This window comes from Heteronotia binoei, chromosome 7 (genome assembly GCF_032191835.1).
Source record: "Heteronotia binoei isolate CCM8104 ecotype False Entrance Well chromosome 7, APGP_CSIRO_Hbin_v1, whole genome shotgun sequence".
Classification (NCBI taxonomy): Eukaryota; Metazoa; Chordata; class Lepidosauria; order Squamata; family Gekkonidae; genus Heteronotia; species Heteronotia binoei.
In genome coordinates this window covers 117,310,811-117,338,361 of record NC_083229.1, presented here as the reverse complement: position 1 = coordinate 117,338,361, position 27,551 = coordinate 117,310,811, and the positions used below count along the sequence as shown (strand labels likewise).

At 42.4% G+C, this 27,551-nt stretch overlaps 1 protein-coding gene and 1 non-coding gene across 2 annotated transcripts in view; one reads left to right on the top strand and one right to left on the bottom strand.

Annotated features, from left to right (window-relative positions):
* The window catches only part of MYLK4 (myosin light chain kinase family member 4), a 49,783-nt gene that overhangs the window by 9,830 nt on the left and 12,402 nt on the right, over positions 1-27,551 (top strand). Inside the window, exons 2-8 of the mRNA XM_060244263.1 lie at positions 12,140-12,206; positions 14,195-14,618; positions 19,275-19,552; positions 20,745-20,850; positions 21,798-21,891; positions 22,629-22,738; positions 25,145-25,286. Coding sequence (XP_060100246.1) covers positions 12,140-12,206; positions 14,195-14,618; positions 19,275-19,552; positions 20,745-20,850; positions 21,798-21,891; positions 22,629-22,738; positions 25,145-25,286 — 1,221 coding nt within the window. The remainder of the gene's footprint in view (positions 1-12,139; positions 12,207-14,194; positions 14,619-19,274; positions 19,553-20,744; positions 20,851-21,797; positions 21,892-22,628; positions 22,739-25,144; positions 25,287-27,551) is intronic.
* TRNAT-CGU (transfer RNA threonine (anticodon CGU)) lies at positions 1,632-1,698 on the bottom strand. The gene has a single exon. It is a non-coding gene; the product is annotated as a tRNA-Thr (tRNA).

The following is a 27,551-nucleotide window of genomic DNA, read 5'->3' as shown; positions in this document are numbered from 1 at the left end:
ATTTTATCTCACCTTCTTGGAAGGTTGGACCAAGAGAAATTAGTATTCCTATTGTCAGAAATAAATATATTGGTTTCTAAGTGGCAAGATTTGCGGCTGCTGTTATAGATTTAAAAAATGAGTAATGAGATATATTGACTACTCTCCTTTTTACCAATCTGGGTTGTTTTTAGTGTATCATTGGATAAATTTTACTTATAATTTATTATTGATAATTCAGCCTAAATTTTATCATGATTCATATAATTTTATTGTTGTATCGAATGTTTTATTGAGGGTTTTTTTCTATTGTTGAGTCTGGTTGTTGGTTGCTATGGCATTTTGTTGCTAATACAATAAAAACTGATTGATTGACTGAGAGGCCTTCCTATGAGGCTTCCATTTATTCCTAGTGAGATGAAGTTTCCAGGTTCCTTGAGCAGTCTGAAAGGGACATCACATATTCTGGAATCAACACCCCAGGTACAAGAAGATTTAAAGGGTTGATTTAAAGGGTTGCCAACACGTCTGGAGAACATGTCCTGTCCTCTATTCTCCTGCAGGTCATTACTTATGAGTAGACACAAGTGTTACAGATGTGTGCAAACCATCAACGTTTATAACCACAAAGTTCTTTATTATCACTCGTCCATGTACACTGTTTCCATTTAAAAGCATTGACTTTGTGTTGCCAAGTGATAATAAAGAACTTTGTGGTTATAAACAGTGATGGTTTGCACACATTTGTAAAAGTTGTGTGTTCATGCTGCACAATGAATGATAAATATGTATGGCACTGAAGAAAGAAAGGGGATACAAAAGTGGGGTGTAATTTAGGAGTGGACACGTCAACTATCTTTTCATAGTTCCAGGATCCAAAGAGGGGCTTAAACAGCTGCCTACTCATAAGTAATTACCTGCAGGGGAATAAAGGTCAGGCAAAGAGGGCAGGAAGTCAGGCAAAGAGGGCAGGAAGTGGGTGGGGTTGGGAAGATATAGGTAACAAGGGAGAGCCCTGAAGGAGAAGACAAGGCATGCACATAACCCCCTTTTCTGTGGTTGAAGGCAAAAGGGTCTCCCTCCTCACAAATATTTTCAGTAAATACTGACTGCTGAAATTGTGCCTTTTGCTGACATATCCAAGAAGTGCTGGCAAAAATTAGCATTATATCTGGATGTTCACATTTGATAGCTGCAGAAAGTGGTAAAGTGAGTGCATGAAGCAGCCATTACAAAACATAAGCAAGGCTTTTGTATCTCCTGTGGTAATCTCAATCATGATGGTGCTGAATGGTCTAATTTTGAGCATCAAGCTGTAGGTTTGTAGCAGTGGTATAATCAACCTTGTGGACCATCATTTTCATCCTGGAAACTCAGTGAATCCTAAATCACTGCTGCATTTAAAATACTGTTTAGATATCAGAATCAATCATAACTGGAGTTATTCCAAATACCTTGTAGGGCACATAGCTTTCTCATAATGCTTTTTCTTGAGGTATGAAACTGTAGAAACATATGAACATATGAAGCTGCCTTATACTGAATCAGACCCTCCATCCATCAAAGTCAGTCTTGTCTACTCAGACTGGCAGCGGCTCTCTAGGGTCTCAAGATGAGGTTTTTCAGGCGTCCTTGCCTGGACCCTTTTTAGTTGGAGATGCCGGGAATTGAACCTGGGACCTTCTGCTTACGAAGCAGATGCTCTACCACTGAGCCACCGTCCCTCCCCTTTTATGAAACTAAGGGGGGACCCTGTGCTGCCTCTTTATGAACATATGAAGCTGCCTTATACTGAATCAGACCCTCAGTCCATCAAAGTCAGTATTGTCTCCTCAGACTGGCAGTGGCTCTTCAGGGTCTCAAGCTGAGGTTTTTCACCCCTACTTGCCTGGACCCTTTTTAGTTGGAGATGCCGGGGATTGAACCTGGGACTTTCTGCTTTCCAAACAGATGCTCTACCATTGAGCCACCATCCCTCCCCTTTTTTATGAACAGATGAAGCTGCCTTGTACCGAATCAGAGCCTCCTGGGTCCATCAAAATCAGTCTTGTCTACTCAGACTGGCAGCGGCTCTCCAGGGTCTCAAGCTGAGGTTTTTCATGCCTACTTGCCTGGACCCTTTTGAGTTGGAGATGCCAGGGATTGAACCTGGGACCTTCCGCTTACCAAGCAGACGCTCTACCACTGAGCCACCATCCCTCCCCTTAATTAGATTTAGAAATTATTTTGCCAAGGATAATGTATTTGTTCCAAACTATCCCGATTGTAAAAGATACCAAACAATTTAACAAATGGCAAAGGAAGATCTCTGATTTTGTATGGGCCGGAAAGAAACCAAGGATTAAGATGAAGATTTTAATAGATGCTAAAGAAAGAGGTGGTCTTCAACTCCCGGATTTAAGATTGTATCACAATGTGGTTTGTTTGACATGGATTAAAGATTGGATAATGCTGTTAGATAAAAAACCTTTATGGTTAGAAGCTCATGGGAATAAATTCGGCTGGCACGCATATTTGTGTTATGGGAAGAATAAAATGGACGTTTTTTTCTCTCACCATTATATCAGAAACAGTTTACTAAACTGTTTCTTCCTAGAGCGCCGCGACCTAGCAACAGTGATCCATGCTACGGTCACCTCGAGACTGGATTACTGCAACGCCCTCTACATGGGGCTGCCCTTGTGCCGAATTCGGCGGCTGCAGCTGGTGCAGAACGCGGCGGCTAGGCTGTTGCTGGGGCTCCCAAGGTGGGAGCACATACAGCTGGGGCTGCGCGGACTGCACTGGTTGCCAGTGGCATACCGAGTTCGCTACAAGGTGCTGGTTATTACCTTTAAAGCCCTATATGGCCGAGGACCTACCTACCTAAGGGACCGTCTCTCCCCATATGAGCCCCAGAGGGCACTGAGGTCATCTGGGAAAAACCAGCTGAATATCCCTGGGCCAAGGGAGGCCAGACTGAAAGCCACCCGGGACCGGGCCTTCTCTATTACTGCTCCATTACTGTGGAACCAACTCCCTGAGGAGGTGAGGGCCCTACGATGTTTAGAGGGATTCCGTAGGGCCTGTAAGACCCACCTTTTCAAGATGGCCTTCAACTAGCGGAAAACTGTGACAAATTTAGATATGCTGCTAGAAATGCTTTTATTCTTGAAATGTTTTTACTTCTGAAATTTATTGAAACCTGTTTATAACGCCATACTGTTATGTTAATTTTAATACTCTGTAATTATTTTAACCATGTTTTATAAGTATAATTGATGTATGTTTTGTGTTGTGAGCCGCCCTGAGCCTGCCCCGGCGGGGAGGGCGGGATAGAAATAAAAAAAATTATTATTATTATTATTATTAAACACCTGGATAAAATATAAGAAATATGGAGATGAGAGAAAACCGCTGTGGATAGTGCCAGCAGAAGTAATAAAAATAACAGCTGAATCCGATGAAGAAAGAGGGATGTCATATAATCAACTGCTTAAGATTCAAGGAGATAAAATTGAATTAAAATCCTCAGAAGAGTTAAATAATAAGTATGATTGGTTTCAAATGCAACAAATTAAAAGCTTGATGGAAAATGATATTAAATCAGAGGGAATTAGACGTGAGCAAACAGAATTGGAAAGGGTCCTGCTTGGAGATAATGAAAAATTAATATCGAAAGTATACAAATTATTATTGAAATAGTCTACAGAAGAGGAAGTAGTAAAGTCTCAAATGGTTAAATGGGCAATCAATGTGAATAGAGAAATACAAATGGATACGTGGGAGCACCTTTGGAAGAACTCGATGAAGATCTCAACTTGTCAGAGTATCAAAGAGAACTGTTTTAAGATGATGTACAGGTGGTATATGACTCCGAAAAAGCTGGCTAGGATGAGTAAGAAAATGTCGGATAGATGTTGGAAATGTAAAAAACATGAAGGTTCTTTCTTTCACATGTGGTGGACTTGCGAAAAAGCAAAAGCATTCTGGAAGATGATTCAACAAGAAATCTCCAAAATTTTGGGTTATGACTTTAAAAAAACAGCAGAGACTTTCCTGCTTGGATTACAAATAGAAAAATTTCCAAAGGAAGACAGGACTTTAATTTGGTGCTTGCTCTCAGCTGCTAGGACATTGTATGCGCAGCTGTGGAAACAAGGAAAAATACCAGAAAAATGGGATTGGATTGTGAAAGTTTTATCATGGAGTGAGATGGACAAACTAACTAGAACTTTAAGAGACTATGATTTAGATATATTCAAAAAGGAGTGGAAGAAATTTAAAGGATATATGGAGAAAGAGTGGAACGTAAAAAGACATTGGACAATTTTTTAGTATTAATGAGGGGAAAAAAAGAATACTAAACTTTGATTGGTTAGTGGTACCTTTAGTATTGAACTTAAATCTATAACTTCGGGGAAGTCAAACATTGGAGGGAGGGGGGGTTGAAATATCATATGGGTTAGTATAGAAAATTTATAATTAAGTTTTGTAACCATATATTATCAATAAATTGTTAAAACACAAACTATAACAAAAGAAATTTATAATATGAAATATGTATAATTATATAATGGATATTATATTCAATAGTAAGAGGAGGAAGGCTGATAAAAGTCACATGATTTCCATCAAATATTAAAAGACATTTATAGCACATTTTCATTTTTTTTTTGTTTAAAATATAGATGTTTTACGAACATTCGTAACATTTATAAACATCTATAAATGTTCAGAACATATCCATCTTTTAAGCAGAAAATGTGTTACGAACGTCTTTTAAAAGATTCAGTGGAAATCATGTGACTTGTATCGGCTTTCCTCTGCTATTTTAGCTGGTTACTGAGCTTGGATATTCTCACTGTATGCATCAAAATAAACGTATGAGTACAGCCAGGTATCAAACACACAAAAACAGGAGCAAACTTGAAAGGGAAATGCTGTATTTCTGCAGTCCTTGAATTTTTTATGCAAGCTCTTTCTGATGTCAAAAATGATAAAGTCAATGCATTGATGCTTTAGTACATTTGCCTCTGGCCTGGAGCCAGAAAAGCATGCATGTGCAAAGTCCATGTACACTCTGGGTTGATGCTTATATATCAAAATCCAAGATGTTATTTTGGCTGGGAATGACACACTGAAGTTCTTGATATCATCATCCAGATCAGGTAACTCAACCACAACTACTAATGGGACAGATACCAAAGTGAGATATCTGATCCTAATAAATCACACAGCGCATTTTTTAGGCAGCCTCAGTAGGAACACTCATGTGCAGGCAATGTAGTATTTACAGATGCAAATTTCCTCATATTATGACTTGTTAAGTACAACTGAAGCCACAGAACACTTCAATTTGGCACCCGATTCAATTTGATGGGATGATAAAGGGGGCAGAAGCCTGAAGCAGCTTCATGAAAATGATCATTATAGAATTTTGGCAGTCACAAGAAAATCAAAGGGTTTTATTAGGTGAATTTTAAAAAATGAAAGTTGGATATTGGAGGCTTTGCCAGGCTAGTCCTAGTGGTACATAAAGAAGGAATTCAATTAGTCCTTTTTCTCCCCGAGAAGGAGTCAGGTGTTCATAAAATTACGAAGTTAATCTTGGACTCAGTTTCAAATTGCAACTAAAAATGTGATATTTACGTCTCAGGACGCCTTAATGTCTAATTCCTACTTTTTTCAGCACATATTCCTTCAAATAATCTCATCCAAGTATCAGGGCAGAACGAGGCAGTTGGAAAAAGAAATTGTGGAAGCAAAATTAAAGGTAACTTTTTGGCTTTGGCTGCTCAGAGAACACATTGCCTTAGCAAGAAATTAAGGCAAATATTCTGTTTTGGAAGGACCAGCCAGAGACGTCAAAGAAAGAAGACCCTGTTCAGTATGGTTTGACAATTTTGCCCCTTCAAATACCATCTGCTCCAAAGCTGCCAGATTTGACATACTTGGATGCTTGAAAGAAAGTGATAGTTAGAAGAAAAAAAATGATTCTGTTGGACTGAGGCCGAGTTCTCACAACAGCAGAAGTGGTAAACTTGTGTCAGGGCTGTACCACTTCAAACTGCAGGTTGCAATCATGTTGAATATTCCTCCATTTAAAAAAAAATATCTCAGTCCACAGGAAACAGGTATCAGGAAGAGTTCTAATGTAGCCACCCCTTTATGTCAGAATATTTTTGTAAAACGTTATTCTATTACTAGGTCTCAGAGTCTGAGTGTGGAGTCAGGTGGAGCTTGATGATCTCCTGGTATCACAACTGCAGACAACAGATCTCTCTCCGTCTGGAGGAAATAACTGCTTTGGAGGGTGGACTCTATGGCATTATATTCAGCTGAGGCCTCTCCTATCCCCAAACTCTGGTTTCTGTAGACTCCACCACAAAATCTCCAGGAATTTCCCAACCTGAAGCTGACAACCCTAGTCAGGACTGGCCCCAATGAGTTCTCCCTAGAGGCCAAAATAGGCCTGTAAAGGCCTCCCCCCACCTTTTACTGACGGAACCAAGCTTGGTTGCCTAGCAACAGCAACTGCCTAGCAGTTTCCCCAGTGGCCCAGTCCTCATTTGTCCTGGGGCTGGAGAGTGGGGTTGCTCTTTGAGCCACACATGGCTCAGCCAAAGGGAGAATAGGTAAGTTGTCCCCAATGCAGTTAGGGATTTACCGTATTTTTCGCTCCATAAGACGCACCTGAGCATAAGACGCACCTAGTTTTTAGAGCCGTTTGTGTGAATTTAGAGGCATTTGTGTGAATTTTTTGCAGTATTCGCTCCTTAAGACGCACACACTTTTCCCTCCACTTTTTTGGGGGGGAAAAGTGAGTCTTATGGTGCAAAAAATACTGTATATCTATAAGGATGTGAGCCCCCCCCCTCCGCAGTCTGAAGTCTTACTGCCCAGGAAACAAGGTCTACCTTTCACCTCTTGCGTTTGAAGAACAAAGCCTGAATTTCACCATCAGACATATAGAATGTCAAATCTACAATGTGAAACAAAATTCATGCTTCTCTAGTAAATGACAGACCTTAGGTTAGCCATAATATTATGGAGAAAAGATTTAGAGCTTAATAAATCATTTAATAAATCAAACAAACCCATCTCATTAGATGGGAACTAGTCAGTCTTCTGACTGATTTGAAATTAAAATCAACAGATCAGTGTGCTAAAGCTACTGGCTACTGTGATAATTGCAAATATTGCGATATTAGCAATATTGAGAATATTATTGTTTCCAGTTCCGTGGCACCAAACAAGATGGTATGTACATAAGGATACCATGCTGTTTGGTTAAGCATCCAGAGGACACCTTCTGGGTGATACATACAGAAGCTCAGGTTTCGACCAGAGAGGTTGTCCATGACCTAAACGAAATTGGTTTTCTCTTCTGATTGTCAATTTTTATTTATACTTCCAAAGTGGTTTATATTATTATGTGCTATCAAATGTGCCCAATCCAAATTCTTGCGTAAAATTCTGGGCATGCCAAAAATGCGTCCCATGTTATTAAAAGTAAAAAAAAAAAAAAAATAGAATTCAGCTAATAATGACCATAAAACTACAGATTACAATAGAAGAAAATAGTTCAGTTCGGCTTTATTATGGTCTTAAATACCCATGGATAAAAAGAAGAAAATATTTGGAAGGTCTTACCTCCCAAAGGCAAGTCAGAAATTTTAAAAAATTGTCTCCATAAAGATGACAGGGAAAAGAAAAGGTCCCCTGTGCAAGCACCAGTCGTTTCCGACTCTGGGGTGACGTTGCTTTCATAACGTTTTCACAGCAGACTTTTTACAACAGGGATCCCCAACCCCCGGGCTGTGGACCGGTACCGGTCTGTGGCCTGTTAGCAACTGGGCCGTGAGTTGTGTAGTTATTTCATTATTTATTACAATGTAATAATAAGACGACAACGATAATATTGGATTTATATCCCACCCTCCACTCCGAATCTCAGAGTCTCAGAGCGGCTGAAAATCTTCTATATCTTCTCCCACCACAACAGACACCCTAGTAGGTAGTTGAGAGAAAGAGGAAGAGGGAAGGAAGCTGAGATAAAAGGAATGGGAGAAAGGGGGAAAACAAGGGGTAGGTTATTAGAGAAGGGGGTAAATTGACAGAGAAGGGATGGGGACAAAAGAGAATGGGGTTAGAGGGAAGATTGGTAGAGAAATAGGAAGAGGGAAGGAAGCAAAGAGGAGGAGAAAGGATTCACCCTCTGCACAAGTTTCTTGTGGATCGCCACTTGTTATTGACTAATGGAAAAATCTGAGGCGGTAAATAGGAAAAAAAAGATGCTTTCGGATTATTTAGGGCATAATGTTTATTCTTTGGCACAGCTGCTTTAATCTCTTCTGTAAATTGTTCTTTACATGCTGACATTAAACGATGCGGGGAAGTGCGTCATGTCTCTGACAGGGTTCCGTATGTTTTTGTCACTCTTGTCATGACGAAAAGATGTGAAATCTGTTTTTTAAAATGACATTAAAGAATTAAAATAGCTGTTTGCCCTTGGTGTGTTCAATTGCAGTCTCTTTGGAAAACTGAAAACGCTTACTTGCAATAAAGAAATAGCTGATGCAAGAATTTTCTCATCCTGTGTTCTTTTTGAGAAGGTGCCGTAATATTTCTATAAAGCCTCATCTTAGCTATTCTTACATAGAAGTAGATCCTCCCAGTCTTGAGTACAGTTTTCTCCAGAGTGTGAATGCAGTCTTGGAAAATTAGCAAATTTGTGCTATCCGTGTTTACTCGAGAGTCTGTCACATGGAGTTCAATGCTGTCTATGCATAGAACTGTAGTCCTAGTGGACGGTAACCATCTCATCTTGGTTCAGAGCCAGTTTGGTGTAGGGGTGTAGTTTGGTGTAGTGGTTAAGTGCACTGGGAGAACTGGGTTTGATTCCCCAGTCCTCCACATACACCTGCTGATGTGACCTTAGGTCAGCCACAAGTTCTCTCAGGGCTGTTCTGCTCAAGAGCCGTTCTGGGAGAGCTCTCTCAGTCCCACCTACCTCACAGGGTTTCTGTTGTGCGGAGGGGAAGGGAAAAGAGATTGTAAGACTCTCAGAGACTCCTTTGGCTAATGAAGGGCAGGGTATAAATGCAATCTCCTCCTCTTCCTCTTTTCAGTTTCTCTCTGCTTCTCTCGTATTCATATTTTCACCATTTTACATGCAGTCCTCTAGATGTCACTCTAACATTGTAGACTGTAGGAAAGGTAGCACTAGGCTTGGCTTTCCCTGTACACAGAACCGATAAATGTGTCATCAGTCTATGATAGTTCAGTTTTAGTGCCATTCAGTTTTAGTGCCATTTCTAATGCTTCTCTATCAACAGCTTGTATCTGACTGAAATCTGAAAGTACGGTTTGAATACTTGGCTGATTAAAAAATAACTATAATTCCCAAGCTTACTTCACTCCCAGTCATTAGTTGAGCTCATGATATGTGCAGAATGTTCACAAATATTCCAATTGCTGAGGAGTGTATGAATTACATGTTCATTCTGGTTTTATATCCAGAGACCTGTAAATCCAAAGTCTGGATTATATTCATACTGAATAAGTGCACATGTGGTCATGAGAATACCCCAGCAGGGCTGTATGCTTGGATATAACTAAGCGAAACATATATCTGAAAAAATACCTTATCGGGGTGTGTGTGTGTGTATAAATCCGGTCTGCCGAATACATTCAGGATTTTTCAGGATGCAGAGAAATGGTCCAGAAAAAAATGGGTCATGAAATTTTCAGAAACATTCAAGGATAACTGGGAATATTGGGAGCTGGCATTTGCAAGCATGTGGGACTGTCCCCTCCCCATTTCTATGTCTCCTAGGACTTGGTATTGGCTTGCCAGACTGCTTTAGGTAAGATTATATCTCAGTTTTAAGTGTTTTTGTTGTTTTTTTAAGTTATATCTTTTTGCTGGAGTTGTTTCGTGTCAAGTTCACACAGGTTTTTTTTTTCTTGATGAACACTCACCTTTTACATTGAGCGTCTTTTTTTTTTTTTTACATAGGTCAAGATTTTGTGTATTTATACCTAGTTTCAGATTCTTAGGTTTTACCTAGTTTCAGATTCATAGGTTTAACCTAGTTTCAGATTCTTGGGTTTTACATTGTTTGGGCTTAAGCTGTAGCTTGCAATAGCCTTTCTCTAGGGCAGAATCTGAAGTTTTACAATTTTCGCAGGTTCCCCCCCCCCTAGGAAACCATGAAGGATAGCTGGGGGGGGCACCTTGTTCATGGGCACATAGAATTGGACACTTTGGTCCAGTTGTCTTGAAATATAGGGGTTATTTAAAGAACAGGCATTAGCACCTCCCCAGCAATTTTTGTGTCAGCTTCCCAAAAATATTACTCATGGTGCTTAAAAATATTAGAAACTGGGGGGGGGGGGGCGCTAAATACCACACTGATGTTTGGAGACTGGGAATACCAATATTTTTCAGCTCCAGTATATCTGGATAAAATATGTTTTCCCCACTGCACACCCCTGTGCCTTAGTACAAATTCCCATGCGATTTATGTGTGAGCAGTGAATTCAACTGAATGTATATATGAATACAAAAAAGTTAGGTAGGTTTAATGTTGCTCACAGGTTGATTAGCCTAAGAGGGGAAAACCCTATGACAAGGATTGCAAACATTAAAAGCCAGTGAGATGTAAGTGAAGCACGGAGGCAAGGACATCTCGCAGGGCTTTTTTTTCTTTTTAGCAGGAGCTCCTTTGCATATTAGGCCACACACCCCTGATGAAGCCGAACCTCCAAGAGCTTACAGGGCTCCTAGTACAGGGTCTTCTGTATGCTCCAGGAGGATTGGCTACATCAGGGGAGTATGGCCTAATATGCAAAGGAGTTCCTACTACGAAAAAAAGCCCTGGACATCTGAAAGGCTGGAGCAAAAGAACACTGGGAGTTCCAACACATTTGAAATAATAAATCAGATCCAGTTGCAGATCTCTGATAAGACCTTGTTGAATAGTACAGATTTTTATTGGTTATGTATGTAGGCAACTCATTCTTCATATTTTGCTGCACAAAAAAACCCACATTAAGTTTTAGTTGTTCAGTGGTGATGATTTTATAGTATTTGTATTTTATAGGGCTCTAACTCTTATGGGGGTGGTAATTAATATGTACATAGAATTCAATTCCATTTCATCTTCCATTTGTTTCCTTGTAAGCACTGGTCATCACAAAATAAAATTGTACAAATTATAACATACAAAGTTAACATTCATGGAAAAGTTTGCAGCCAGCAAGTTAAATTACTTTTTTAGTCAGTCGGTCAAAAATTTATTGTGTATAGCCATTGGCCATTACAAAAGAGAACCCGAACAACATTTCCAATTAACACCTTAAAAGTTCCCCAGAAAGGCCAACCTCAAGAAGTTACAGCATTTGATATTACTTTTGCTCTTATCTTCTTCGCTGCAAGGGCAGACAAAGAAACTTTATAGGACACATGAGCATCATTGTCAGATAACAGAAATATAATCTTTTCAGTTTCTGAACGTGTTTTTAAGGAGGTTAGTACTCCAGACAGAAGTTTAATTTTGGGGGCATTGTAGAGGGGACAGGATAGAATATAATTACTTCCTAATGAAATGATCCCCCTTGACAGTAACATTTTAGACATTGAATTTATTTCTAGTTTGGTGTTGCATGAACAAAACAGCAACTGATCATGTTGCAATGTTGAAATAAGAGAGAAGGAAACTGATTTTATTCCACAGACCTCCACAACAGACATTCCAGTGGCATTTCAGATTCAACTTTGGTTTGGGTGAGACACACAGTGGGCAATACAATAGTGAGTAATAGTGAGTCCTCAAACACATGTAGACCACGGAAACATAGACGACAGGCCATGAGAGTTTTTGCGTTGCCTTCCCTTCCAAAAAGCAGACCTTTTATTTATTTATTTTTGAAAGGGTAGTGCCATGAGTGATTTCCTTAAAGGAGCATAGTCAGTTAAAATAGATAACATCACTGCTGCAGAATCAAGGAATTCAGATAATGGCAATTGCAGTTGAAATGGATTACAGATGCTGTTATAGATGGATTTCGATTGGAGAAAATCTGTGACTTTCTCAAAGAAGAACTTGCAAAGCTAACAGGTAATTAAATATGGATTAAGGGTTTAATGTGTTTTCTTGCTTTTCCCATACAGGAGAAGTCACATTTAACTACGAAGGGATCAAAATCAATGAAAAAGAAGAAACCACCTGATTCCTCAGGTTAGAAGTTTTATTCTTTTTCGAAATCGAAAGTCAAGGCCGTTGTCAATGCAGCTTTCTTAAACTTGGCATCTTGTGGGTATCTGTGCCAAGCTTACAACTGTGCATGGTGGTATTGTTAGCTGATTCTCCTGCCAGCATTACTGAAGCTTATTCCTGTAATCAGATTACCCAGTTTACTTACTAATTAAAATATTGAACAAACGATGTTTGAATACTTGAGGCAGACGTATGTTTTACCCAGCTGATTATCTGTTGCCGTAACCTGGGGGTGGCCAAATTTGCTTAATGTAAGAGCCACATAGAATCAATGTCAGATTTTTGAGAGCCACAAGACATGGAGGGAGGGAGGGAGGGAGGGAGGGAGGGAGGGAGGAAGGAAGGAAGGAAGGAAGGAAGGAAGGAAGGAAGGAAGGAAGGAAGGAAGGAAGGAAGGAAGGAAGGAAGGAAGGAAGGAAGGAAGGAAGGAAGGAAAATGTATGGAGAGGGAGAGGCGAAAAGAAAGCAATTTTAAATGCATTATCCAAGCTGCCAGCTGGCTTGGCTTGGAGAAGTGATTTAAAGAGACATGTGTTCTCTAAACTGGCTGATGGGGTGGTGGCGGCTTTGAGAGTCACAAAATATGTGTGAAAGAGCCACAGTTTGGCCACTCCTGCTGTAACCTATATGTGATTTCAGACTTTCAGAAGGGTTGGTTTTTCTCATTGCAAAGATAACATTAGCTTTGCCACTGGGGTATAATAAAATGAGGGGGGAAATGTACTGATGCTGAAATCACTGCTATATTTTAATTCCTGGGAGCCTGGCCTGAAAACAAACCGAAAGGAGCTTTCTAAACACCTATTTTGATGGACAAGCGAGCACAAAAGTTCTTTTATATATTAATTTTTACAGAAGTGAATGTTTTCTGGAACAGACCTGCCAGGTTCTCTAATCTTCATGAATCGAACCTACATACTGTAGCTTCTGATCAAGTTTTTAACTGGAAAGCTGATGAAAGAAGCCCTTCTTTGTGGGTTCCTTTGCTAATGAGCTGTTCTCAAAGGAACACTAATCACTTAGGGTCTAACTATACGAGGCTGAGGATGAATGAGCGCTGTCAGCCCACACATCCTCTCATGTCTACCCCAGTAATGTTTAAGTAAGATTGTGGTATGACGTCTTCACATGTAACACCTCACCACACTTCAGAAGTAGCAACCAATGAAATGGAGAAACAACGAACATGTCACTTAGCTCGTTGAATGTGGGAGAAGATGGAGTTGTTCAGGGGTGGTTTTGTAGAAAAATAGGTGGTGGAGCTCATTAGCATAACTCATTAGCATATGCCACCAGCCCCCACCAGCCAAAAGCAACCCGGCGCAAGAAAGGAGAACCCCAAGTGAGCAAGGCCTGCTTGGGCCAGCTAGAGATCCAGCCAGCTCAAGCAGGCCTCGCTCACCTGGGGCGCTCCTTGGCTGCCCCCCTCCACAGTCAAAAGGCCACCAAGCCACCAACCACCCAAAATCACATAAGAAGTGGAGAAAGGGTGGTGTGGGCTTCTCCAGGGGTTAATGAGGGCTTCTGGGGGTGTGGCAAAGCTTCTGGTGGCTGTCTGGCTTTTGCTCTCCTAGTCCAGGGATTGTTATGCAGCTGCACCTACTATTCAGTGGACAAGGTAGGTGGCGAGAAGGGGGAACCCTCAGAAAGGTTCAAGAGCTGTGCTCTTGTGAGCTTCTGCTGAACTCAAGGCCTGGAGTTGTTGTCGTCGTACATCTCATCTAACCCAGTATTTGGCCCTTGCAGAATTAAATATTGTATTGACTAGATGGTTCATCTGGGTGGTCAAAAATTTCAGGCTTCTGGTAATTATCTTATGCCTTTTGGGGTGGGAAATCCAATTACTTTCAAAAAGAGGATAAGTACCTGACCTGTAAGCAAGTGAAATTATACTGGACATGTGAGTCATTCTTTTGTACAAACAGATGGTGTTTTCTGTTTGGTTCCAGAGGAATCTGATGAAAAGATTCGCACAGAAAAGGTTCATCAACTCAACAAGGAGAATACAACCACCGTTTGTGGTCAAAGAAGTTCCTCTCTATCTCATAATCATGGATCAACGCAGAATGCAGGTGAAATCAATAGCAACAGTTGGAAAAGCACTCTTCAGAAGACAACAGAAAAAAGCCAGGGAAAAGCAAATGCAACGGGTGATGCTAGTAAAAAAATGAGTAGCTGTGATATTAAGAGGGACTCACTCAGATTTGTAATGAAGCAAACGGAGCCTGAAGAAAATCAAAAGAAAGCAGAAGAGGAGGCTGAAGGAAGAGATTCTAACAGTGCTGATGAGAGGAAAGTACCGGAAACCACATCCTATAGTGAAGATACAGCAGATCTTGAGGTCCCATCAAAAGCCCAGGGTCAATGTGTCAAGTATGTTGAAAATATTTACACACTACTTTTTCAGGGCTTTTTTTCTGGAAAAAGAGGTGCTGGGATTCTCAAGAGGGAAATGAAGGAGAAACACACGAGTGCCCATAATGAACTTTTAAACGTTTTTTTGAGAATTTTGCTTCTACAAAGATGTTTCCCACCAGAAAAAAATGCCCTGCTTATAATCCTGTAGTGGTTTCTGCATACATTCATAGAAAACAGATGGAAACAACGTTCATGAGCAATAGATTCAGAAGGGATGAAAAGATAAACTTCTTTAGTTAATGAATTAACTGAATGAATTATTTGTCTTTTGATAATGCTTTGGGCAGGATCATGATTTTGGATTGTCTCAGAACTCTCTCACAGATGGGCTGCAAGTCTCAAGCGCTGAGCTGGGGAAGGTGGCTCTGAGAAAATCTCTGGAGACCACAATCCCCACCCTCCCTTTCATTGACAGAAGTGCCTTTCTGTATTCAAGGGCACTGTTGGATATAACCCAGTTTCTGAATCCACACACTGAATTATTTTAAAAGTCTGACTGATGGTACAATAACTATATTAATGAGTAGATTTAGCACTGGTTTGTCATATCCATTAAAGTGATAAGTAGATTATTTAATTAAACGTAAATCCTACCCAAACTCAATGGCTCAGCATAATGTTTTTTAAAAAACTGAACAAAACATCAATTTAAACTAACTAAATTTTAATTCGATTTAGTTAAACTAAATCAAGTTTATCTTGATTTCAATAAGGCTTTTGATAAGGTTCCACATAATATTCTTATTGACAAGTTGGTAAAATGTGGTTTGGATCCTATTACTGTTAGATGGATCTATAATTAATTGACAGATTGCACCCAAAGAGTGCTTGTGAATGATTCTTCATCCTCTTGGAGAGGGGTAACAAGTGGAATGCCTCAAGGATCTGTCCTGGGACCTGTTTAGTTTAATGTCTTTATAAATGATTTTTATTTATTTATTTATTTATTTAAGATTTGTATCCCGCCCTTCCCACAAGTGGCTCAGGGCGGCTTCCAATAGTAGATCCAACAAAATTACAATAGTTAAACATATAAAGGGATCCGTATTTAAAACAGATAAAACTGATAAAACAGATAAAACCTTAGTTATTAATACACATTAATAAATATTGCAACTGTATATAAAAGAAATCCAGCAAGTTACATTAAAATTCTCAAGCTAGTTATAGGCTAGCCGGAAGAGGGTCGTCTTACAGGCCCTGCGGAACTGAACAAGGTCCCGCAGGGCCCTCACCTCTTCCGGCAGCTGATTCCACCATGTAGGGGCCATAACAGAGAAAGCCCTTTCTCTGGTGGACTTCAAGCGGGCTTCCTTCGGCCCAGGGATGGTAAGGAGATTTTGTGTTCCCGACCTCAGTACTCTCTGGGGAACGTGCGGGGAAAGACGGTCCTTCAGGTAGACAGGTCCCAAGCCATATAGGGCTTTAAAGGTGATAACCAGCACCTTGTACCGGACTCGGTATATTACTGGAAGCCAGTGCAGGGTCCGAAGACCCGGCTGAATGTGTTCCCGCTTTGGGAGACCTAATAACAGCCGGGCCGCGGCATTCTGCACCAGCTGCAATTTCCGAGTTCGAGACAGGGGCAGCCCCATGTAGAGGGCATTACAGTAGTCTAACCTCGAGGTGACCGTGGCATGGATCACTGTTGCTAGGTCGTCGCGCTCCAAAAAGGGGGCCAACTGCCTTGCCCGCCTAAGATGAAAAAACGCGGACTTGGCAGCGGCTGCTATCTGAGCCTCCATCTTTAGGGAAGGCTCCAACAGCACCCCCAAGCTCCTGACCCTGTCCGCCGCTATTAGCGGCGCACCGTCAAAGGCTGGTAGGGGGATTCCCCCTTCCGGACCACGGCGACCCAAGCAAAGGACCTCTGTCTTCGCAGGATTAAGCTTCAGCCCGCTCAGTCTGAGCCATTCAGCCACGGCATATAATGCCCGGTCTAGATTTTCCGGGACGCAGGTCGGCTGGCCGTCCATCAATAGATAGAGCTGGGTGTCATCAGCATACTGATGACACCCTAGCCCGTACCTTCGGGCAATCTGGGCAAGAGGTCGCATATAGATGTTAAATAACATCGGGGAGAGAACCGCCCCTTGGGGCACGCCACAGTCAAGTGTGCACCTCCGGGACAGCTCCCCCCCAACTGCGACCCTTTGTCCCCGACCTTCAAGGAAAGAGGAAAGCCACTGTAAAGCCAACCCCTGAATCCCTGCGTCGGCGAGGCGACCCTTCAGTAGCCGATGGTCGACCGTGTCGAACGCCGCCGACAGGTCCAGCAACATCAGCACCGCCGAGCCGCCCCGATCCAGATGCCGTTGAAGGTCATCCATTAGGGCGACCAGCACCGTCTCTGTCCCATGTCCCGGGCGAAAGCCGGACTGAAATGGGTCAAGGATGGAAGCATCCTCCAGGAAGGTCTGCAGCTGCATCGCCACTGCCCTCTCAATAAGTTTGCCCAAAAAGGGCAAATTTGAGACCGGCCGATAGTGTGCCAATTGGGCCGGGTCTAAAGATGGTTTCTTTAAGAGGGGACGGACCACGGCCTCTTTGAGTGGCGTTGGAAAGTGCCCTTCCCTCAGGGATCTATTTATGATATCCCGTATAGGATATCTAAGGTCACCCTGGCAAGATTTAATAAGCCAGGAAGGGCATGGGTCCAATTTACAGGTAGTTGGGCGAGCAGCTGAGAGTATCCTGTCAACTTCCTCCAGGCTGAGGGGGTCGAAGTCATCCAGCGTATAATCCGAAGACAGGCTCGGAGCCTCGGGTTCACTAACTGTCTCAAAATTGGCAGAGGAGTCGGGGCGGAGTGACGCGATTTTATCCACAAAAAATTTCGCAAAAGCCTCACAGCCTATTTCCAATTCAATAGAATTTGGTCTGCCTTGCGGCAGTGTTGTAAGTCCTCTAATTATGTCGAACAATTGGGCCGGGCGCGAAGTTGCGGACGCAATCTTAGCCGCAAAGAACGCTTTCTTTGCGGCTTTGATTGCCATCTCATAGGCCTTCAAATTCTCTCTATAAGATGTTCGGGTCACTTCGTCTCGAGTACGCCGCCATTGCCTCTCTAGCCGTCTGAGTCCCCGCTTTTGTTGCCGCAGCCCCTGGTTGAACCAGGGCAATGGCTTCGGGCGGGAACGCAGAGGGCGCTTGGGTGCGACCTCCTCGATGGCCCTGGAGAGCCCATCGTTCCAGGACTCTACCAGATCATCCAGGGAGTCGCCAGCAGGCCAGGTGTCCCGAAGAGCCGTTAGGAACCGTTCCGGGTCCATCTGGCTCCGCGGGTGAGCTAAAATACGCTCTCCGCCTAAACAGGTTTTGGGTGACACTCCCACACGAGCCTTAAGGGCAAAGTGATCTGACCATGGCACTGCTTCCATTGCAATATCAGTCACTGGTATTCCGGCCACAAAGACCAGGTCTAACATGTGTCCCGCCTGATGAGTGGGCGTTGTAATAACCTGGGAGAGTCCTAGTGTCGCCATGGATGACACCAGGTCCGTCGCCTGGCTGGAGGCCGCGTCGTCAGCATGGACATTGAAGTCACCCAAGACCAAAAGCCTTGGGTGCTCCAACGCCCAGCCCGCCGCGGCCTCCACCAGGGACGGTAAGGCGCTGGCCAGTGCGTTAGGCGGTCGGTACACCAGCCAGATCGCCAACCCCTCCCCAACATCCCACATCAGGCCAACACATTCTATGCCTGGAATCTCTGGGGCCGGAAGTGCCCTAAAGGAGTAAGCCTCTCGTATGAGAAGAGCCACCCCTCCCCCCCGCCCGCTAGTCCGTGACTGGTGAAAGACCGAGTATCCCGGGGGAACGGTCTGGGAGAGAGCTATCGTCTCCCCTTCCCGCACCCAGGTCTCGGTCACGCAAGCCAGGTCCATGTCCTGTTCGGTCAGAAACTCTCGCAGGACAGAGGTCTTATTATTAATGGACCTGGCGTTGCATAACACCAGTGACGGAGGCGAGTAATTCGGCCTGGTCCTACTACTTGTCACCGTCGGGATGGGACGGAGGCTGGAAGGGGGTCGAGCACTATTATGTCTCGATCTCCTTCCCTTATAACTCTGCCTCGTCCCACCGTCATATCTTCCCCTCCCCAGGAGTACTGGTATCCCTAGGCCAGTCATCTTGTCAATGATCCCTAGTCCGATGGAACCTTTAGAGCTGTATTCCTTCATTTAGATGAAGGAATACAGGGAATAATTAAATTTGCATATGATACTAAATTGGGAGGGGTGGCAAATATAGTACATGATTTTCTAAATGTTGCATTGGAATCAACTGCCACAATGACACAAGGATCTTCACTGTGTGACTGAAGGAAAGCTGTGGCAGCCATTTTGTAGCCACCTCCTGCTTCAACCATTTTATGGCTGTACCCACCATGCTGCGTCAGGATTCCAAATGTGCACACAGGCTCAAAAAGGTTGGGGGGCCCTTGCACTAGTCTGTCAGAAAGTGGCTGGGTTTCTTAAAATGTTGCTATTCCTATTTATTCTCTTCCATGGAGCCAAAAATTCCTGACGTTTTGTTGCAAATTTGTATCTGTCTGCAGCTTTCCCATCCCCATTGTAAAGACACTGAAGTAATCCATATTGTGTTCCGTAGGCATAAAGAGAGTGAAAAGTCGTCATCGTCGTCTCTGAAAGATGATCAGAATGCCAGCAGTAAGCGCCGAGTGATCGATGAAGGGCTTACGAAAGATGACAATAAAAAGAGCAGGGTAGACCCAGCCGATGGAAGTGGCGAACACAGTTCCGAAGATTTGGCTAAGCTGCATGACACAGAGCCAGCCACATTAGAAAATGTGGAAGAATCTGATACAGCAGCTGATGAGAGTGAAAATAACCAGGAGCCTTCCATAGGAGGCGTTCATGTTCTAATTGGTAAAAAGAAATAAACAAATAAAGCTTTGTAAAAAATTAAAAAATCAACATGCCATCCAACCCAACCAGAGCGAATCTTAAGCATGACTGTATCCTTGGTTGATACAAGTTAATAGAGATACATAAACCTTGGAGGGGGGGCAGGGAATTTTGTTAAATGTTTGAGAACGCACAAGTTAAATGTTTTCTGTAGAAATAAGTTCGAAGTCCCTTTGCAGTGGCATGGATAGGGATTTTATGCCTTCAAAAAGATTCTGTCTTTTGCAAAACATATAAAAGGAAAATACATTTAACTGATATTTATCTTTTTTAAAAAAGGAAACTCACAATCCTGAGAATGTTGCTATATAGAAGCAGATTGTGAGCCGCTCTGAGACTATGAAATTTGGCGTGGAGGGCAGGATATAAATCTAATGTCTTCTTATTATTATTACTACATTGTAATATATAATGAAATAATTATACAACTCACAGTCCGGTTGCTAACAGGCCAAGGACCGGTACTGCGCAGATGCATAACAATCCCTGGATGAGCTCCAACACCTATTTTTCTACAAAATGATCCCTGCAAAGAGCTTCTATGGTTGCACACTTTGATGCTTTACCATCAGCAGTCCTTTATGGCAGGTTTACAAATGTTTCCTATCCTGAAAGGATTTGTCTGTGTAGTAGCAGGAAAACAGAGTAGATTTCTCACATCTTGCTTAGTTGTGAATGCTATGACGAGGAAGTCTTAATTAGCCCCCTTTGGATCAATAGACATAGTTGCTCAGAAGAGAGACTTGTATCCTTCCTTCTATCAGATCTCAGCCTCCATATTACTTCTGCAATGGTGAGATTCCTCTCTATTGCTACGAGGATTATAGAATACAAGATTAAAGCTCTTGTGGGATGACTGTATCTGTCAGGGCTTTTTTGTAGCAGGAACTCCTTTGCATGTTCAGCCACACACCCCTGATGTAGCCAATCCCCGAAGAGCTTACAGGGCTCTTAGTACAGGGCCTACTGTAAACTCCAGGAGGACTGGTTACATTAGGGGGTGTGGCCTAACATGCAAAAGAGTTCCTGCTACAAAAAAAGCCTTGGCTTGTATTTAAGATCTGTGATGATTATGTTGCGTTCTTTTTTATTCTATGCCAATAAAGGTTCTGATGGATTGATTGTAATGGCCTCTCTTTTTTGTCATTTGTAGATGATTACCCACCTCCTCCAGCCCCTTTTGATCATCGAATCGTCTCAGCCAAAAGGGCAGGGATCAGCAGCTTTTATCATGTGGACAAAGGAGACCTTTTGGGAGGGTAAGTGCAATTAAAACTACTGTGGGCGGAATAAGCCATTCCTTCAAGGGATTGGAAAGCATAACAAGCTATCCTGCAGGATTTTTTTTTAAAAAAAAAATACTGATTAAACAAAACGGTAACACCAGGAAGAAAAAAGAAGGGCACCTGTACTGGGTATAACCAGGACAGTGGTGCAAAATCAATGTCAAAGACTGTGCAATATATTGTCAATTTTTAAAAATAATGCTAAAAGACGTGAAGTTTTCAGTTTGGAGTAGCATGTTTTCGAGTTGTTGGCAAAAAAGGGGCAAATATTATTTGTAATTTACTTTGTGTAATTTTTGCGAAGTTTCAATTTTGCCTCAAATACAAGATAAGGTTCATGAGACCAGCAGCACCTTCATAAGCCCAGATTCGGCCAATCATTCTTCAGAATCAGTCCAGGTGCAATCTCCATTTCCTCATTAGATTGATGTTGATTTGGTTACCATCTTTGTTGCCTTCCTCTGGACATGTTCCAGCGGGTACGATATGATCACCATCTTCAAGTACTTGAAGGGCTGTCATATAGAGGATGGTGCAGAGTTGTTTTCTGTTGTCTCAGAAGGTAGGATCAGAGCCAGTGGGTTGAAATTGAATAAAAAGAGTTTTCGACTAAACATTAGGAAGAACTTCCTGACAGAGTGGTTCCTCAGTAGAATAGGCTTCCTTGGGAGGTAGTGGACTCTCCTTCTTTGGAGCGTCTAGATAGCCATCTGACAGCAGGTACTTGTGAGTACAGGGAGTTGGACTAGATGACCCTGGAGGTCCCTTTTGTATGTTCTTGTATTTTGATCGGACTCAGAGAATGGCATTCTAATGAAACACAGATTTAAGATTCACCTGTCCCACAAGAAAGAGAAGTTTAGGCCTAAGACCTTTTGAACGGGTCCTAGATAAATCAATATTTTCCCCTCTCTCTCCAGTGGACGATTTGGACAAGTGCATAAATGTGAAGAAAAATCAACAGGTCTCACATTAGCTGCCAAAATTATAAAAGTCAGAGGTATGAAGGAAAAGGTAAGTAAACAGCAGAACCTTGCCTATCAGTTTTCTTTACAGATGAAAATTATTCCAAGTGCACAAGCTCTTATGACAGAAAGTGTTGTGCCTTTTAAGGGGTTTTTTTTTTTAATCCTTTGGGTGCCATTGCATGCATGTTTGTCCAGAGAATCAGGACTTTTTTTGTAGCAGGAACTCTTTTGCATATTAGGCCACCCACTGATATAGCCAGGGCTCCTCTTACAGGACCTACTTAAGCTCTTGGAGGATTGGCTACATCAGGGGTGTGTGGCCTAATATGCAAAGGAGTTCTTGCTACAAAAAAACTCTCCAGAGAACTATATCAACAGTTGCTTCTATACCACTAATAGTCTTCTAAATCCACAATAGATCACAAATCTTATTTCTTCTATTCATTCTGTATTTAATTTCTCTCTCTGATTTTTTGTTGTTGTTCTTTGTCAAAAAGCCTTTTATCAAAGACTTACGCAACAGTTTGGATCATCATCTAAAATCTGAGAGGAATTTATCTGGCTATTCTCAGTTGAATTTCTACATTCCATGCATTGGCCATAATATGCTCACCACGTACTCTCTGCTCATTTCCATGTCAGGTCAAAGGTCTTGCCCTGCAAAACACATGCAGTCTTTCTTAAAGGGAAATACATAATCCTGTTATTTTGCTAATATTTGGCAAATGAAACTGGGAGGGCCGTGATGCAGTCAATTGCCTTTCTTGCTTTCTTTCTTCACAGGATGAAGTAAAGAATGAAATCAATGTTATGAACCAGTTGAACCATGTGAACCTCATTCAGTTGTATGATGCGTTTGAATCCAGAAATGACATTGTTCTCGTCATGGAGTAGTACGTATCCTTCTGCGTAATGCTTCTTCCACTTCCATATTTTCAAACTATATTTTGTATCTCCATCAATGTAACCCAACAGAAAACAAGTCGTTTCAGAATTGCAGTCATACCCATCAAAGCCATGTGAAGTTTTAAAAAAAATATTTATTGGATTATATCCCGCCCTCTCCGCCGAAGCAGGCTCAGGGCGGCTCACAACAATAAAAACATTTACAATTCTAAGCTTTAACAGTTTAAACATTGAGCATTTACAATTCTAACATTTACCGTTCTAAACTTTAACAGTTAAAACATTGAGCAAATTAGACAATGAACAATTAAAACCAATTAAAACAATTTTGGTGCTAGTAGAAAAACTGGCCCCGGCGTTACAAGCCGTGGCGGGGTGGCTCAGGCTGAGTCATCTGAAGCTGAACCCAACAAAGACAGAAGTCCTTTGTCTGAGTCGTGGTGACCTGGGAAGGGAAATCCCTTTACCAGCCTTTGATGGGGCGCCACTGATACCGGCGCCTAAAGTCAAGAGCTTGGGGGTGCTACTAGAGCCCACATTGACTATGGAGGCCCAGATAGCAGCCACTGCGAGATCCGCCTTTTTCCATCTTAGGCGGGCACGACAGCTGGCACCCTTCCTAGAGCACAGCGACTTAGCAACAGTGATTCATGCTACGGTCACCTCGAGACTAGACTACTGTAATGCCCTCTACATGTGGCTGCCCATGTCTCGAATCCGGAAGCTGCAGCTGGTGCAGAATGCTGCAGCCAGGCTGTTACTGGGTCTCTCTATTTGGGATCTTGTGCAGCCAGGGCTGCAGAGACTGCATTGGCTGCCAATAATATTCCGGATTCGCTACAAGGTGCTGGTTATTGCCTTTAAAGCCCTATATGGCCAAGGTCTTGTCTACCTTAGGGACCGTCTCTCTCCATATATTCCCCAGAGGGTACTGAGATTTGGATCACAAAATCTATTAGAAATCCCCGGGCTGAGGGAGGCGAGATTGAAGGCTACCTGAGAACGAGCCTTCTCTATTGCGGCCCTCCAATGGTGGAACCAACTCCCTGATGATATTAGAGCCTTGAGGGACCTTGCCCAATTCCGCAAGGCTTGTAAAACAACACTGTTTCGAATGGCCTTCAACTAAAGTACAGAGCTGCTTAACATCAGGGTATGGAACTTAGCACCAAAACTGTTTTAAAAATTTGTTCAATATTTAAAGTGCAATTGTTAATTTTAATTGATCTTACTGTAATTGTTTTTATTGCTTTATGGTTTTATTGTCTTATTGTGGATATTTAATGTTGTTGTTAGCAGCCCTGAGCCTGCTTCAGCGGGGAGGGCGGGATATAAATGCGAAAAATAAATAAATAAATATTCAGCCCTCTTGGGTATCCACATATACTACTATAACTTCAGTTGAAGGAGAGTTGTCTTACAGGTCTTGCAGAACTAGGCAAGGTCCCGCAAGGCTCTTACTTCTTCTGGGAGTTGGTTCCTCCAATAGGAGGCTGCGATTGAGAAGGCTCTCTCTCTGGTGGTCTTCAAACTTGCCTTCCTCGGCCTGGGGATCAATAATAGATTCTGTGTCTAAGTACTTCAGATCTAAGTACCCTCTGGGGAACATGTGGGGAGAGACAGCCCCTAAGGTAGACAGGTCCTCGGCCATATAGGGCTTTAAAGGTAATAACCAGCACCTTATAGTGAAGCTGGTACACTATCGGCAGCCAGTGTAGCTCCCACAGCCCCGGCTGTATGTGCTCCCGCATGGAGAGCCCCAGTAGCAGCCTGGCTGCTGCATTCTGCACCAGCTGTAGTCTCTGGATCTGAGACAAGGGCAGCCCCATGTAGAGGGCGTTGCAGTGGTCCAATCTTGAGGTGACTGCAGCATGGATCACAGTTGCCAGGTAACCACGGTCGAGGAACTGTCTTACCCGCCTAAGATGGAAAAAGGTGGATTTGGCAGTGGCTGTTATCTGGGCCTCCATTGTTAGTGAAGGCTCCAGCAGCACCCCCCAAAAAGGATACATAAATTCTAGAAGTCATGTGTAAATGCCTTACTCAGCAATCTGGGTATTATTTCCCGCTCTATTTTCCACCATTCTCTGGGTATTATTTCCCGCTCTATTTTCCACCATTCATCCTTAATCTAGATATGTATTTATGCCTTTTCTTCCTCCATACCTTCTGTTTCTTTTGGTGGGGGGTACCATAAATCATGTAAAGAACCTGGATCCTGAAATATTAATATATTTTCAGTTTTGCATATTTGCACCCATAATTCAGATCAGCAAATATTGGTGCAGTGAGTGGGGGTTTTCTCTCTTTGTCTGCATGGAAGGCACATCGTCTCAACAAAAACAAGTTTAGGATAAATAAATTTAAATCTCTCTCTATCCCTTTCTCTTCAGTGTGGAGGGAGGAGAACTGTTTGATCGAATAATTGATGACACCTACAACTTGTCAGAAATGGATACCATCTTGTTCATAAAGCAGATTTGTGAGGGGATTCAGTACATGCATCAGATGTATATTCTTCATTTAGATCTGAAGGTAACGTGCATGGGCTACATCATCTGTGGCACTTTTGTTGATGTGTACTCACCAGGCCAGACCCCCGATTTATACCATCTCGTAGAAGGGTTATTTTGGTTAGCAAAGTGCTCAAGGCAGAGCCTATCTGGGTTGTGTGTCTTGGCAAGAACAAAGTTACACACAGAGCCTATTTTGCAAAACTAGTATGAGTCCTTTATTGTAAGGAACTCCATTCTAGACAGGATAGAGAAGAGATAGGATTCTAAACTAGTCTAACTAACTGGTTGCAGGGCTTTTTTTGCAGCAGGAACGAGAGCCAGTTTGGTGTAGTGGTTAAGTGTGCGTTCTGTTATCTGGGAGAACCAGGTTTGATTCCCCACTCCTCCACTTGCACCTGCTGGAATGGCTTTGGGTTAGCCATAGCTCTGGCAGAGGTTGTCCTTGAAAGGGCAGCTGCTGTGAGAGCCCTCTCAGCCTCACCCACCTCACAGGGTGTCTGTTGTGGGGGAAGAAGATATAGGAGATTGCAAGCCTCTCTGAGTCTCTGATTCAGAGAAAAGGGCGGGGTATAAATCTGCAATTCTTCTTCTTCTCCTTTGCATATTAGGACACATCCCTCTTATGAAGCCAATCCTCCAAGAACATATGAGGCTCTTATTACAGGCCCTACTGTAAGCTCTTGGAGGATTGGCTATATAAGAGGGATGTGGCCTACTATGCAAAGGAGTTCCTGCTACAAAAAAAGCCCTGGCTGGATAGATAGAGATGCAAGAGCATGTCCTGCCCTCGTGGTGCCAAGATGGAGAAGGCTAGCATTGGTTAGAGAGAAGGTGTCAGACCAGAAAGAAGGAAGATTCCATGAGAGTAGCAATCTACACATTGAAAGGACAACATCAGAGCAGAAGGGAAGGATGATCAGGCTCTGGGCCTATCTGTCTTTCTGATTCTCTGTAGTTCCCCCTCTAAAGTCTGGGGCTAAGAGTCAGGACAAAGTCCTTCACTTCCAACAGTTATGAATCACCATTCCAATTCATGTCAATTCCATCTGGCATTTGTTTCCATAAAATATTAGTGCAGCAAAAAAAAAAAAAAAGTCAAAAGGTTATATGGTGTTCTGCTTCAACAACCATATAACCTTTGCCATCCATACAGAGCACTTTTTGTCTGGAAACAGTCTGACCCACAGACCTTATAAGCTAAATTTGAGAGCCCAAATTTAAAATAAAAATCAAAGCGCTTTAATAATTTTACATACAAACATATGTAACGTAAGTTGTATCCCTTATGAAAAGCAACTTTGGGAGAGCTTTCTAGAGTATGGAAATAGAGTTCACAACTCCAAATGTAGGTTGGAGCCCTTTGGCTTGGAGGAGCAAATGCTGATCCATGTTCTCCTTGCTGTAGCCATAGACACCAGTCCTTTGTTGTAACTTCTATGGGTGACCTATCACCAATCCCAATACTGAGCCCAGAGCTACTAGGTATTAAGTACTAAACCCAGCAACAAGGATCCCAGTCTGTTCTACACATATCCCCACCAGGCCCGCTGTGTTCAGGACAGCAGGACCCATTTTGTGGCTGGCTTCATCTCCTGTGGCAGCCATTTTGTAGCTGCACCCACCACTCTGTGTCAGAATTCCAAAAGTGCTCACAGGTTCAGAAAAGATTGGAGACTCCTACTCGACTTGGATTCAAGATTATTTTGTCTTACTAGTGTGATCACTCTGACTGGTTTAGGGATCCCAACCAAAAGGAACTAGTTTAGTCTCCGGTGAGCCTATGGCATAGGCAACTCTAATTATCTGTATTTTGGTAACTGTACATTTGTGAGAAAGAGGAGAGTAAAAAAGGTGCAGTTTTGATTGTGTAATGAACATTGGTGAGACCTGGGGTATTGTGAAGGCTCTAAACCTGCAACCCAGATAGCTACCCTTTTAGCAAATTGGTAAGTGCGCCCGCTGATGATGTAATGTGAAAGTCTGTGAGCCGTCCATACAGAGTACTGGAATGATTTCTTTTCTGACAGCCCAGATCCATTTAGTTACGTTTTAGAAAATCATAGAGCAGAGTTGCCTGACATTAATATATCAGATACGGAGTAGAGAAGAACAGGGAACTTAGAAAGTCCCAAGCTGAAAGATAAATTTCAAAGAATGATGCAAACTTTTTTTTCTTATTTAAATGTCCCGATGTCAGCTCATTAAGGGCTTCAAAATCACAACACTGACTTCCTGAAGTCCAGTCGGAAAGCTTGCATTCCCTTTCTGAAAGCTCACTAATGAG